The sequence below is a fragment of the Psammomys obesus genome, unplaced genomic scaffold (assembly GCF_907164565.1).
Source record: "Psammomys obesus unplaced genomic scaffold, mPsaObe1.curated_primary_1811, whole genome shotgun sequence".
NCBI lineage: Eukaryota > Metazoa > Chordata > Mammalia > Rodentia > Muridae > Psammomys > Psammomys obesus.
In genome coordinates, this window is record NW_026590701.1 from 1,607,441 (window position 1) to 1,622,629 (window position 15,189).

General features: G+C 39.7%; 1 protein-coding gene across 2 annotated transcripts in view; it reads right to left on the reverse strand.

Moving 5' to 3' along the window:
- Positions 1-15,189, reverse strand: part of Akap6 (A-kinase anchoring protein 6) — a 436,130-nt gene that overhangs the window by 129,104 nt on the left and 291,837 nt on the right. For both annotated transcript variants that reach the window (XM_055608602.1, XM_055608603.1), the window contains exon 8: positions 9,230-9,378. In XM_055608602.1, coding sequence (XP_055464577.1) covers positions 9,230-9,378 — 149 coding nt within the window. The remainder of the gene's footprint in view (positions 1-9,229; positions 9,379-15,189) is intronic.

A 15,189-nucleotide genomic window follows, 5' to 3' on the forward strand; every position in this document is an offset into this window, starting at 1 on the left:
TCTGACTTCCTGCTTGTTGGCCCCTGGTATGCGCAGGGCAGGGTTAGGACATATATACATATACATATATATATTACATATATATGTATGATGTGTATATATACATACATATATATGTGTATATGTTTTATATATAATATACACATACATACACAGACATGAAAATATCTAAGAAAAATAAAATCAAGGGTAGAAACTTGTTAATTAATTGGTCTTCCTTCCCCATAGACCACATGCCCACAAACAACTACCATTGAAATAACAGACATAATTCATATATTTAGAAATGCCCACATGGATTTCTGAGTTTCTTTTACGTCCTTTTCAGGATTCTGTAGGGCTGGGAAGAAGTCAAACTCGAGACCAAATCTTCAGAAAAGTCAACGGACTAAAAAACTTTCTAAACATATTTAGATAAAATTTGGGAGAACGAAGGAAGAAACTATACTTCTGAAGACAAAGGAGAAGACATGGTCTGTCTTTTAGTAAAGAGCCTTCCATCACTGTGTGCACTGAGGGGTCCAGGACCCGGGCCAGCTACTTGAGTGCTGCTGTGGCTTTGGCAGCTCACCCTGCTGTAGGCATCACTAGTTTTCAAATGTTTGGTAGGAAATATTTGCCTCTGAGTTATGACATGAGTTAAATGTCCTGGAAACAGCTCTGTGTTATTCTGGTGGTGAACGTTCTCTTAAAGGGACTGTCCTCATGGAAGCTGGCCCTGTTTGAAGAGAGCTGCACTTGGGCTTTCGGTTGCATATACAACTACTCCTGTGTCCTTAGACATTACTGCGCAGCTTACAAAAACTGCCTTAAAAACTTAGGCTCTGTTACAGAACTGTGGTACAGGTCCCTTGTTCTCCCTCAGGGGTTGTTCTCCATGATAGACCACTTCTGTAGTGAATGCAAGGACTTGCTGCACTGTGAACAAACAACAGGACAACCTACAGGGCGTATGTTAGGCGCCTTCTCATTGCCGTGACCCTTTAAGAGAGAAAGGGTTCATTTTTGCCCATTAGTTCAGAGAATTTCACTCTTGTCGGGGCACGAGAAAGAATGGAGGAATGACTCCACGGCAGCGGATGTAAAGTGGCATTCCTCACATGGACACTGGCCCAGGAAGCAGGAAGTCAGTACAGAACTATAGCTGACTATGAGGCCATTCCTCAGCAACTCACATCTGCTCACCAGCTCTCTAGGTCTCAAAGTTTCCTCAGCTTTCCAAAATGGTGCCACCAACTAAGCACCAAGTGTGCAAAGACATGCCAAAAACATTTCACATTCAAATAATGAGGAGAAATTTTTGTCCAGTCTTAGTGACAAAGAGTGTGCTTCAAAGTGATATATATTATTTATAAGGTTATGCATTCATAATGAAATTTTAGTTTTTCTTTGGAGGGTGGAACTCTTAGTGCCATTCTTGAGTGCATGCATAAAATATTCACTTTTAAATTTTCTTACAATTATTTTATTCTTGCCTAAGTTATTTTAATGAAGCTCTTTGTGTTATTATCAATAATTTTTGTAACGTGATTCAAATCCTTTGAGGAAGAATTGTCAAAGAGAGTAACTTTAAAATATTTCTGCTCTGCACAGTGCAGTGTGTTTGATTAGGTTTATCCTAGGTGACTTCTTAGGGTCTGTTGGCATTTTCTCCTCTCTAGCATCCATCAGAAGCAACATGCATAAATCCATATTAGTTGACTTACTGTTAACTTTGAAGTCTCACCTCTCTGCAAAGTAGACTTCTAACCTTCTCTGACTTCCTGCTTGTTGGCCCCTGGTATGGGCGGGGTTAGAACATGACTAGAAAACTGTCTAAGTCTCTACATTTAATAAATTTACATATTCAGAGAATATAGTCTCATGATAACAAGTGAGTATGTTTCTCTTGGCTAGTGGTTTCTGTATGTTTTAGCACCCAAGGTCTTATTTTAATAATCTGCTGTGCTCCATTGGTCTTCTTGCTTTATTCTCCTGGGTAGCTGGGGATACAGGCACACTATGCTGAGCGTGACTATTTTGGTCTTTTTTACTACATTTTTGCATTTTAATAATACTTTTAATCATGCTAAAAGGAGACAAAAGGATCTGAATCAAACACTGATCAGCTACTTACTATGTTGGGATTGAGTAAGAACCAGAAGGAGTAGAAATGCAGCAAAGATTGATGGTTTATTAAAGTTATTTAGTGATTTAGTCCATTAGTACAGATAATTTCAATACTGGTACATGTATTACACAGTACTTTGTTTCTGTGACTAGTGGAAAAACCCAATGTAAGCAGGTTCCAAAAATACTCATTAAGCAGAATTCAAAATGCTCTTTATGTGTTGTGGGGGGCGGGGGTCAGGGGCTAGGGTGTTGAACGAGCACAACTGCATTGAATTGGATAGAAGCATGTGGCCTGCTGCTCAGCAGAAACCCAGGAAGATCACCAGAGGCACTGAAACCTAGGGTGATTACATCTCTTCTCAGGTGTTTAAAGCCACTCAGCGTATCTTATTGCTTAATTAATTTAGAGAAACAAACCTGGTCTTTAATCAAGCAATATTTTAAATAGTGATTCATTTCTTTTCACTTGTCAGCATCAGTTCTCTTTGGGGATGTCGTGTGTGCATTTTGTATGTGTTTTCACACTAATCAGCAGCCATGTCTTTTCCTCATCTTTCCTGTCACCCTTTTAGTCTTTTGTCATTTCACTCAAGCCATTGTGCAGGATGAACTTACAGATGGTCAGGAAGAAATTTTATGCTAAAATCTAGTATGATGAGGAAATGACATTTCTACTTTCTTCAATATAAGGTGCGACCCTTAGCTACATCCTCCCCCCAGCCCCCGTTTCTAACAAGCATTGCTCAGTTTTGTCCAGACGCAGGGGAAGCCTTACCCACGATATTGAGGTATCTTCTAAAATACCTCTTGGGAATCCTTCCCGACCCAAGCAAGCAGAGCTGGGAGCCAGCTCTGTGTGCTTCCTCAACATCAAATGATTTCTGGCAATCTTCAGTGTACACCCTCTGCACACTTACTGTGTGGGAGCTACAACCTTCCCCCACCTTTTCTCAGCACTCCTTCATTTACTACAGTGTACACATCTTTTCAGGTCACTCAGATGTTCCTTTCTCTCCTTTCAAGTCAGGCTGCCTTAGTCAGACTCAATACTCCTGTAGTACTGGATATCTGGAATTCTGTCCAGTGATTTACAATGTTGTATCTAAGTCAATGGTTTTCTTTTGCTCTTTGTCTTTCTGCTCTCTGCCCTTCCTCTCAGACTATGGAGATGAAATCTGTACAATTTTTCATTTCTAGCATCTCACACTACTCCAATGCAATATTTACATAATAAATATTTATTAACTGATTTTCACATATATTTTTTATTTTTTATAAATTGTCACATTTTCTTGCTGCAGAAATTTGCATGAGTACACTAGGATAATGACTCCCATTTTATATAATAATAATGACTCTTGGAGAGGTTAAATGTCTTAATCAAGGTTGTGTAGCTATAAAGGAGCACGGTGCCACTAAGAATCTAGTGTTAGTTTTTAACCTTGTATATGTTCTCGTTGAAGAACTTAAATTAGAAAGAACATGGCTGTCTCTAGAGATAAATATTATTTGCATAGTTAGTATTCTGAGTGTATCCAATCTCATGGGTAAGAAGCTATAGGTTTTAAAATATTCTTTCTTCTTTAAAATTTCTATATATACAATGTATCTTGATTATATCTACCCTCCACCTCTTCCCTCCAATTCTATCACACCACCCCAATACATCTCTCTCCCAACTTCATGTTCTTCTTTTAAAAATTTTTAATAGCCCTTTGAGTCCAGTTAGTAGTGCCCATAGGCCCCAGCATGTGAGGCTATCCACAGGGGCATGGAAAGCCTATTCGTGGCCAGAAAACAAAATGATTCTCTCCTCTCCAGCAGCCATCAACAGCCAATCTCCTCCAGTTGTGAGGCCTCCACAACTCCAGTGGGCCCTCTCCTCAATAGACATTTGGCCTCCACATTGGAGTGCATATGTACAAACATGCTGGAAATTTAACTAGCTTGCTCTTGTACAGGTCTTGTGCAGACAGGAACTTAGCTCAAAGATAAGAAATAATGGTGAACTACAGCCCTGGATTTTTATCAGCTAAGATACTACTTGGAATTTTGTAGTCTTTTTTTAAAAAGAAGTTTTATGTAACATATCAGGGAAAGTTCTAATTTTAAAAAATGTTATAACTATCCACAGTGCCTCAGCTTCCCAAGTACTCAGATGACAGGAAACAGGTGGGTATTATTATTACTCTTGGCTTCTTAACTAACCTATGTGTAATATACTTCACACTTCTATCAGAATACTGGTTTTATGGGGTGTGTGGGTGTGTGTTACATGGACATGCACGCCTGTGGCTCTCACACAGAAGCCAGAGCAGCATCTCAGGTGTTGCCCTCCCTCATTCTCTACCGTATTGCCTTACACAGGTCATCTCTCTGAACAGGAATTCACTATTCTGCTAGCTGTGCTAGTCTGTGACTTCTCAGAGATCCACTTATCTCTGACATCACGCTCCCATCCTGTGCTGGGTTTGGGACTGCAAGGTCATGCCCAGCTTTTGTGTGGATCTGTGGATTTAAACTCAGGTCCCCGAGCTTGCCAGTCAGGGACTCTAGCCCACACAGCCATCTTCCCAGCCTCTAGCATACTGTTACTGCCTTCCTGTACTGTTCTAGCTGTTTTCACATGCTACTTTATTTGGGGAAGCATGGTTTTTGTCACTTCCAAGCCTGGATGACCCCTCCGTTGATTTATATTTGCCTGTCAAAAGTCTTTGTGTCATTGACTTCATATCCCCAATGCCTTGCATGGCTTCTGTTTAAGAGATGCTCAATAAATGTTCAATCTGTAGTGACATCAGAGTTCCTCTTCCTCTCTCATTCCCTTTATACCACAGTCCTCCGACAATTGTCTATTCATTATATCTTCAGTCTTCAATCTTTTTTTTTTACCATACTTTATATTAATTCCTAACCTGAAAAATCTTCATTGTATAAAGAGTGCTTTCCAAACTTCCAGAAATCACTCTTAGAAGCTTGTTCCTTTAGGAGAGCTATACTGTCTGTTCCAAAGTCTCTAAAATTATAGGTCTGAATTGAAACCTAGAAACAACATTTTAGCAGCTTCATAGGAGGCATTGATGTTGCTCTCTCAAAGAACACTCTTTAAAAACCACCGAAACTGGCTCTCAGAAAGTGGTGAGCTTTAGGCCTAATCATTAACCCCCACCCCAAGCCCCCACGCCAAACTGCCTATAGAGTGAGAATTTTAGGCTGGTTTTGCAAGCAGGTGGGGCAAGCAGGTTGAGGAAGGAGGTGCTTTTGTTTTAAGGGTTCCATTGGTGATCATGGCTAATGCCGTTTGCTCAATGATTAAATCCAGGATCTGGAATAAGCATCCTTCTCAAATGTTCGTCTCCCTACCTTCAACATTCTATCCTGTTTTCGGGGGTGGGGGGTACTAGCAATCTAGTGATCTTCTAGACCTTTGCTCCCTCTCTGCTGGTTCCACATCAGCTTCAGTTACTTATTCATTTGAGCACCCGGCACGTGCCAGGCAGCATTCCAGACACAGGGAAAGGTGCACCGAATGCAGAGACACTGCCGTGCCTCTCACACACCATCTCGCCCGTCCTGAGAACCCCATTTCCCTGCCTACTACACAGCTAAGGGCTGACCTAGTGCTGCACTGAAGTGTAGAGCTCAGCTCTGACTTTGTCTGTGTTCAGCAAGCACTTCTCAGATTCCACCGAGGGAGTCTCTCACCCAGGACCTTCTGTTGTCTTCCCTGGCCTGCTCCAGTTCTCCTGGACACAGCCTAAACTGAGTTCCGCTGTCCCGAAGCCCGGCTCTCACCCTCCCAGCTCTCTAACCCGATAGTTACAATACTTCATATCATTTTGGTTATAGGTCTGCCTGTTGGTAAAACTAAACTGTGTGTTTCTAAGTGTAAAGGTCATCCCACTTTCTCAGCCAACCTCCACTTCACGCAGAGCTTGACTACAGAAAGCGCTTTAAAATGTTGGTCAGATTAATGAGTGAATTTGAGTTTTCTGAGGGTTTTAGTCCACCTTTTAGACACAGAGTCTTACTACTCATGGTTCCAGTAAGCCAACTCTTTTCACTACTCTTGAGTCTTTGGCTCTAGTGAACTTCCTGTCTCAGCATCCTCAAGTAGCGGAACTCACAGGCATGCACCATAACACACAACATTTTGCAGGATTTTGCCAAAAGGATTTTATCCTTGTGGAGTAAAATCTCCTTAGGACTACTGTAGTTTTCCACCGTAAGTTTTATACAGTATGAAATGTGTACAATGTGGGGTTTATGTTTAAAAGCCTGTCATGGGTATGGTTCAAACCTCAGAGAGGAGTTAGTATGACTTTCGGATTACCTGTGTTTGTTCTGTGTTGCTGCTGTCTGTGGTGATAGTTTTCAAGACAGGATCTTGCTGTTCGAATGCCCTCAAACACAGTCTACCTGTCCCCATCTCCTGCTGAGATGACAGGTGTGCAGCCACGTCCTCACGGCCCACGCTTCAGACCTGTGCATTTTAGCTCCATCCTAAACAGTCTGTCCTGGGCTAGTGAATCATTCAGCTGCTGGGTGTTTTGATTCCCTAACTTATCTGTTAAACAAAAAGCATGACTAATAAACTAAGTTTTCTCAGCAGGTACAGAGCTACTTAATACATTAGATCACATCTCTAAATTTTATTTGAAAAGTGAAGTCAGATGACCTTTTTATAGAAAGAAACACCTGAAAAAAAGAGATGGCTACAGTTTATGAAGCATACTGAATGCAAGTGGTCTCGATAACCTATGCACGGAGTGTCAAACCATGCACATAGTAGGCCCTCAGTGAAGACTTAACTTGCTGAAAGAAAAAAAATGAAGACTGTTCTCACTGAAGTAAAAAAAAGTAATGGTGCCACCCAGGAGCCCTGGTTCCATGATAGGATATGTAAGTCCACAATGTGCACGCGTCTCCCACAGGTGAGCACATACTATCACCAGAACATGATTGTTTGCACTCAGGAAAATCCTCCCACCACACCCTCCTAGGACTTCGAACCACAAAATTGATAGCTGGGTATAAACTTTCATCAACCTCCCCAATAAACATCTTCTCACCAAGCTGGAGAGGTTATAAATCCATTTCAAAAGGAATATTTTTGTTACATAAAGCTTTTAGAAATTTAAGAACACCTTTCATTGTAGCAGTTGTGTTTTCTCTGAAGTATTCTTGTACTTACTCTATTAGTATATTAGTACATACAATCTGAGCACACATGTAAGCACGGGGAGAAAATGAAAGTATGTAAATTGGATTACTGACTTAATTTCTCTTCAGTCTATTCGATGTGTGTACACAGACTCTGGAAAGCCCACACTATTCCCATTTGCTTATCAGGAACAATTCCCATTCTATGGAACAAAAGGAATGGTTGATGACATTTATTTATTATTGGAGTAAATAAATTTACAAGGCTGTGTTTTCAAGGCTTCAGAATTACAGATGTGACTGTGGGAGCAGAGTCTTGGGGGCAAGACAGCTCAGATAACCTCACCCACAGGGATTTCTCAAACAGTACTTTTCTGTGTGTAAACAGGGACCATAAGGCAGTGGAGGTTTCTGTCCCTGCTATTAAATACTGGCTTTCCTTCAGTGTACTCTTAAATTTCTGCACAATGCACAGTCTTCAGCACTCTGAGGAGCATAGACAAAGGGTATCAGGAAAGTTCACCTACTCCCACATCACAGAACAATGCTTGTTGCTAACTAAGCAATTCCCAGAGCAGATTTATGACGTGCAGGTCCCAGAGTGAATATTCAGGTTGGTTCCTCGGAATCCGAGGTCAGAAGCACTTGATGCTGTTCAGTTCCAAGGCTTTTAAAAAACACGGAACTGTGACCTCAAGTCTGCGCTTGTATGCACACTAAAGGCTACTTAGGCATTTTGAGAACTAAAGCACATTAAGGCCAAAACAGCTTCGTGCACTAAGATTTAACCTTTTCCCTCTCGCTTGCTGCTGTTTTTTCCCCTCTGGTGAATAGAAAAATGACTACAAAATCAAGTAATGCAAGTCAACTAGAGAACAGGTCTCAAATGTAGAAAACAACCTATTAGGAATGTGATTATTTGTTCTCATTTCTAAGCAAAATTATGACTGATGTTTTTCTTATATTCTTACATCCGGAGGTTTGTTTTTTTTTTTTTTAATAACAGGACAAATGTCTAATCTATGCACTAATTCGATCACTGTACGTAACAACATTGTACGAGAGTTTTAAGTCTGTTACAAATCTAAGTACTTCAAAAGAAAAATGCAAGCCAGGTGTAATGGTGCACATCTTTAGTTCCGGAACTTGGGAGGCAGAGAGTGAATGTGCCCAAGTTCAAGAAAAGGCTTCATTCCTGCTGTCTTTCAGCGAATATTCTGGACTGAGTTATTCCACAGGTTATACCATATTATAAACGTACAATGCAACCTTGGAGAGCAGCTTCTATCTCGTGTTGCCCAAGTAAAAAAGGGGAAAATATGACTGCTTATTAAATCTAAGAAATAATTTAACGTCATCTCTGCTTTTGGTCTTTAGTCATCATCTATTAAATATTAGAACTGAGTTAGAAAACAGAGAAATATGTAAGCACACACTGTTTGTGTAGCTTTACGGACACTCATAAACATTTACATACGTGACAATTATTGAGGACTGTGGGCAGTGGGACCTAAGTGGAAGCATATACCTCAGGCTGAATAAAATTGCTCATGGATCACTGCTGCTGTTGCCTCCTTTCACACACTATAAACATCTCAGGTGTTAGTCTTCCAGGCATAGTAGCAATTCACCTCAGTACTCAGGATGTAGAGGCAGGGGAATCGGGAGTTCAAGGTCAGCCCCCGCTACACACTGAGCTCAGGGCCATCCTAAATTACATGAGGCCCTGTCACAAATATTAAATAAAAAGCCAAGTGTCTTTACAGACAGAAAAAGTTCCAAAGTTTAGACCTAGATGGTAGAGGCTGATAAAACCCCTACCATCTAAAACTGGACTCCAGCACTTGACTGAGCTTTTTCTTGTCTGTCATCTGGGGAGGAAATGCCTGCCTAACACCCAACAGAGGAAAAATTAGCTGAGTGAGAATAAGCAATGAAAAGAATAGGCCCCTACCCATTGCTTCCCACCGAAGGCACTTTAGACATGTCGGCAAACTCCTCTTTCCTCTTGCTGCCACTGGTGTACTGCTCGCTGTACAGCTTGAGGGACATCTGCTCCACGGCGTCTCTTTGTGCCTCCAGGTAGCAGAGCTGAACCTCCGCCTGGAGAGAGAAGCAAAAAAGAACCACTCTTTTAATCCAGAAGGAAGGCGCCGCAAGTGCGGTGCATCAATCTGAAGAAAGGAACCGCTCATGTCATTACCTGTAAGTGCAGCGCCGGATTTGGTGGGATCAGTTCAGCATATTACAGAACCACATTATTGATATGAATCTTAGACGTTCTTTCTTAAAATAAGACCTGAATAAATGAACTCTCAGAAGACTCAGTAAATACCACAAAGTATCCCTGTGGTCATAACGTAGCAGGATAAAACTTTACATAAAAATTCTGTGAAATTCCTTAATAATCTTCTTCCTCATGTTGTCACATACGTAGCTTTTAAAAGAAGTCTCCATTCAATTCGTACACTGGGATATTTCATGTATGCATATTTATTTCTTTTTCTGAATGCTTTTTTATTATCTTCACTGGGGAGAAGTAAACTGCCTACTATTAATTCTACCTCATATTTAATAATAAAAATATACTTCATTTATTGCATTTTTTACTCTTTGTACCATTGTCTTAATAATTTTAAATCATGGATATAGTGACTTTTTTACACGTAGACTTGAATTGTTAAATTTCATGAACACTTGGGGGATTACTGCAAAGGAAAGTTAGTAATTTCACTAAATAAAAGTAACTAATTTCACTAAAAAATAATTAATTACAACTCATTCTCATTCTTTTCTTCTTTCTTTTAAATTGTTAATTTTTTTTTTGTCAATCAGAGGCTAAAGAATGCAGAACTATTGGAAATGCATTAGAGAGATGCTTTCTTCATTGCAGCTGTCACAATCCCTGTGGCTCTGGGTTCCCTAGAACACCAGCTGAGAGTGAGAAGGAAGGCTCCTGAAGGGTATGCTTCCCTATGCTTGAGGGGAGGCAGCAATGCTGACTTCTCATGCACTGTGGACCACGGGACTCTTGTTTCCCTTTCAGTATGCTTCACAAAATCAAACACAGCCATTAACATTTCCAATCACTCTTAAGCTATTTCAAAATTTCACTGTGTGTTTTCACCAGAACTCTGTAATATGTAAGAGATTAGGCCAGACACAGCCTTCTGGTCTTAGCTTCCAGAACTAAGTCCTTTTACCTGCTCTCTTGTTTTTAAGACTCAGCTATGGAGAAAAGAGGAGTCTCACAAGGTGGTGATTAACTAAAGATCCTGAACCATTAGAAACCCTATGCTGTTGCTTTTAACAATCAGAGAGTTATGAATGCTCTAAATGTCCATATAGAATTTAAGGAGATACTATTTAAATTAATAGTTATGTATTAAAGTTTTAGAAAGTTCAAAACCAGTTTTTGTTCATCGATCTAGATTTTTTCGTGCTCAAACCAACTGACTCGAATAAGAAGAGATTCAATTAGATTAATAATTATATACATATATATACATCATATATGTATATATGTATAATATACATGATATACGTATATAATACATTTATACATCATATATGCATATATACACATCATATATATATATTCTTAAATATAACCTGCTCAGTCTGTATAATATTACATGGATACATGCTTTCAGGGATGACCATTGGTACTAGATAACCATTTGGTGTGCTCTTCCCTGGAGAAGACTATTTCTCCTGCTCTCAGTATTCCTTAGTTGCCTGTAATTCTCGGGTATCATTGTGGTCTCCAGGGCTTTCCCCACCCACTTTGGCATATCTAGTGTTGTCCTTATTCAGCTCATGAATAAGCAGCCCTGTTGGTGAGACTTTACAGTTGTTTAACTTATGGGAAGGTTTGTAAGAAAAGATGGGAATGGAGAAACATTTTAACTGTGGATACTTTAAAACTTCCCTATATTTTACACATGAAAACTTAGCCTGATAAATATTAAAACTAGTTTAAAATAGGATTTGGAACTTTTTTTATTAAATGGAAATAATGAGACTTTAGTGGTATGTGCCTCTTCATTTCCAGGCTGCAGAGATGTGGAACAGATAGAAAAAATGAACTGGGCCAGAGGTACTGGTGAAACAATCAGAGGCAGATCTTCAATCCTGTAGGGATACTGGGATTTAGACACTAACTTAGATGTAATAGTTGAAATTAGAATGAAAAATAAAATACTCTGGCACGGGCAACAGGATGAGAAGAGGAAAATGACCACTCCTCCCTCCAGTCTGGGTGCTGGCATCACTTGGCAGACCCAGTGCAGCAAATCCTGTCGGTCCTCCTCTTTTCTTCTCAATATCTCTCACTCCTGTGTATATTGCTGGTCTTGTTGTGTCACAGCTGAGATCACTGGCGTGTCAGAGGTTGGCCTAGACTCTCTTCTTCCTAGCTTTTAAAACCACTTTAAGTGTCATTTATGTAGAAAGGCCTTCAGCCACCCTGATCTGAGCTTTGCACCAGTCACCTGACTTAGACTATTTTAGGTCCCATTGTTTAAGAAGTACTTCTACATTCTTTGACTCTCCAAATATTCCAGTTCTTCCCATACTTCTTCCTTCCTTGTTAAACAAACAGCCAGAAGCTAAAAGCTCATCTTCACTCTTGTCTTCCTTTCCCATGAGTTAATCCTTAAGGTCTGAATTCATCCTCCATAGTGTATCTCCAGTCTTGCCCAGCTGGCATTGCTACAGCCTCATTCAAGCCTTCACTGCTTCTTACTTGCATTACAACAATGATTATTTAGTGTGTGTCTCCTGTCTGTCACGTCTATCTTTCTGATTATTTTCACTTACATTGGCAAACCTGGTCATTATAAAATATTAACTGGCTCACTCCTGCATTCAAACACATGAAACAAGCTTCTCTCATAGGCTAATCAATTTCTTGCCTAGGCTAGACCTCTGATAGTATCCCCCTCAATTGCTATATTCTGGCCTTCTTTAATTATCTTTGCCTTCTTTAATTAATTATTTCTTGTCTTGTGCATTTTCCCCACATATTATTCCATTTCTCTGGAACATTCCTTTGATAATGTTTTATCTTTCGGCTTACACCTGACGTGATACTTCTGAGAGAGCTCTTTCTTAATGGCACTGTTGAAACAGAGCCACTGTGTTTCCTTTATTTTGGGGCCAGTTTACTATCGTACACAACACATGCAAATGTAAAATTCTTATGTTTTATATTTGATATAGTTTCAGATTGCTTTTGAATTACAAATACTAGAAGTAGCTGTGTCTCTATCCTTGATATTTTGCATTCTGAGCACCTTGCCAGTGTCTGGACCAAGACAAGCATTAGACAAGTAATTATTGAATAAATGCATTGTCCCTCCATCCATTTATCACTCGTACATTTGCTGAGACTTATGTCTGAGGAACTACCAGCTGCTGTGGGTATAAGGAAGATAAAGCATATTTTCTTCCTGTAAGGGAGTACAGCATAGCTGGTAAAGGCCTGTGCCAAGTGACACTGTTATCGAAATAAAACAACCACTTGAAAGCAGGGACTAGGCAGCAAGGCTTAACAGAGTGGTACCTGAATCAGAACTGAGGTGATAAGTACGACTTTGGTAGGTGAAGCTATCTCTAGAGGCAAAGTAATTGATTTGTTTAAGAGCCCAAAGTCATGAAAGGACATAGTACACTCAGAGGACGGTGACTGGGTTTTAGGGCACTGAATGAAGAGGTTAAAGTAAAGGGTGCACACTGGAAGAGGCAGGTTAGGAAATTCGAACACTATTCTGAGCAACAAAGAGCCAACAAAGCTATATGTGATGGCCATGATTTTCTGATATCTCTCTTTCCACCAGGATGAGACTGTTACCTTATGGAGAGCCTGAATGTGCTTGTATAGATCTGGTACTTAGTATACTTTGAGAGGAGCTTAGTGTGATGGCTGTTCTTGGCTGTCAACTTGACCTAAAATAAAACCCCAAATACACGACACACCTGTGAGGGATTTTTTGCTTAATTTGAATAGTAAGATCAATTTCTAATCCAGATCTTGAGGTGAGAAGGCATGAGTCTTTAATCTGGGCCTTGAGATGGGAAGCCACACCTCTAATCTGGACCACACTTTCTGCAGGAAGCCTATATAAGGACATGGAATAAGAAGCTTTTTCTCTTTGCCTGCTTGCCCGCACCTTGCTACTAATCCATTCCTTCACTGGCATTAGAGCCTGCTTCTTTAGGATTCCAGCATATACTTAAGACTAGCAGAGACATCCAGCCTTGAGAACTGAGTAAGTACTGGAATTTTAGACTTTTTGGTCAAAACCAGCCATCGTTAGATTAGCTGGATTATAAGTCATTCTAATAAATCCCCTTTCTATATATGTAGAGAGATTCATTCTATAAATTCTATTAATTGAGAAAACCCTAACATACTTAGTGCGAAGGGAATCAGCAGCTCTCACTGTTTTGGAAGCCTAGCATCTCAGACCATGGAACCTATGAGATTCTAATAACTAATACCTCTAGTAAACCATATCATGTTATGAACTTAATTGTGTCCTCCCACACTCATCTCATAGCTCAGGATTTTTTGGTGTGCTAAGCTTCTTGAGAATGCTAAAATTAATTAATCTTGGCAACTCTCTTAGAAAAGCCCATAACCATGCTTTCTGGTGTGTCTTACTTCTGAAAACCTCTCTCTTAACCTGCATCTTTAAATATATATTAAAATAATTTTATTAAACAAACTCTGCTTCATACTGACTAGTCTTGAAATTCTTTTCTGCATCAAAGCCAGGAATCTAATTAGTTCTGAGTCATTGTTCCCTAAAAATTTTCTTTTGAGACAAAGTCTCACAATATAGCCATGGCTGACCGGCCCCAAACGTGTGGAGATCTTCCGCTTCCTCTTCAGTGCTGGGATTAAAGGTGTGCACCATCATGTCTGATAAGGTCCCTAAGAGTTTGGAACTGTTTAGATTGCTGAGAGAGATGCCAGGGAACTATGCCTCTGTCCACTCCTTCACTGCTAACTTCTTTGGGGCTTGTCTAGGATTCCTCTGAAGTATTGTTGAAGATCCACTATTACAAAGACAGTTTTTAAATGCCTGTTCTAATAGGACTCTATTCTCCACAAATTTGTTAATTTAAATTTATTGATTTTAAAATGTCCCCAAAATGTTGACATATTTTGCATGTGTTTCCAGTATTTAGTGAAATGTGTTATCTTATTTAAAATAAAGTGTTTTTTTAAACTTTTAAGGAACTAAGTCAAATAAGAACCATGAAATAGAAAAATATATAGTCATAGAATAAATATTAGGGTAAAAATAACAACAAGGTTTCTCATCTTAAGAAGAGACAAAAAATTATGGAGATTTTTCACAAGGAAAATGAACATTCCAAAATAAAGCAAAAGAGATTAGTACAAACTGAAAACTTAAAATATGTCAAAACTGTTTTATGAAAGTTAAAACTTAAAGATAGTATAGGTTTACAGAAGCATGATTAACAAATAAAGACTTTATGTTCTATTGAAGTAATTACAATTTCTACTGAATTTCTCACCAGAGAACTAAAGTTAACAGAGTAGATGATTATTAAAAGTCCTTATCAGGTTTCAAGTGCTATAAAACAGTTAACTTTTAACTACAATCCTTCCTTCCCCTACAAAGAAACGGGGAAGCATAGAGAATACTGTCCTCAGTGCTTCCAAGGGAAGATGGAACAATGAAGGGGAACTGCAGGAGCCACAGGGCTTCTCCCCAAAGAGCCTAACCTGCCCTTACTGGCCAAAAGGAAAAATGAGTGCTCTCCACTCCGGCCATCTACCCATAGCTTACCAAGCCTCATCAGGACTGCTTGGATCCCTTTCCTCCATGGCCTGGCAAGGCTGCATCATCAGGGACAAGTGATCAAGAGCAGGCAACT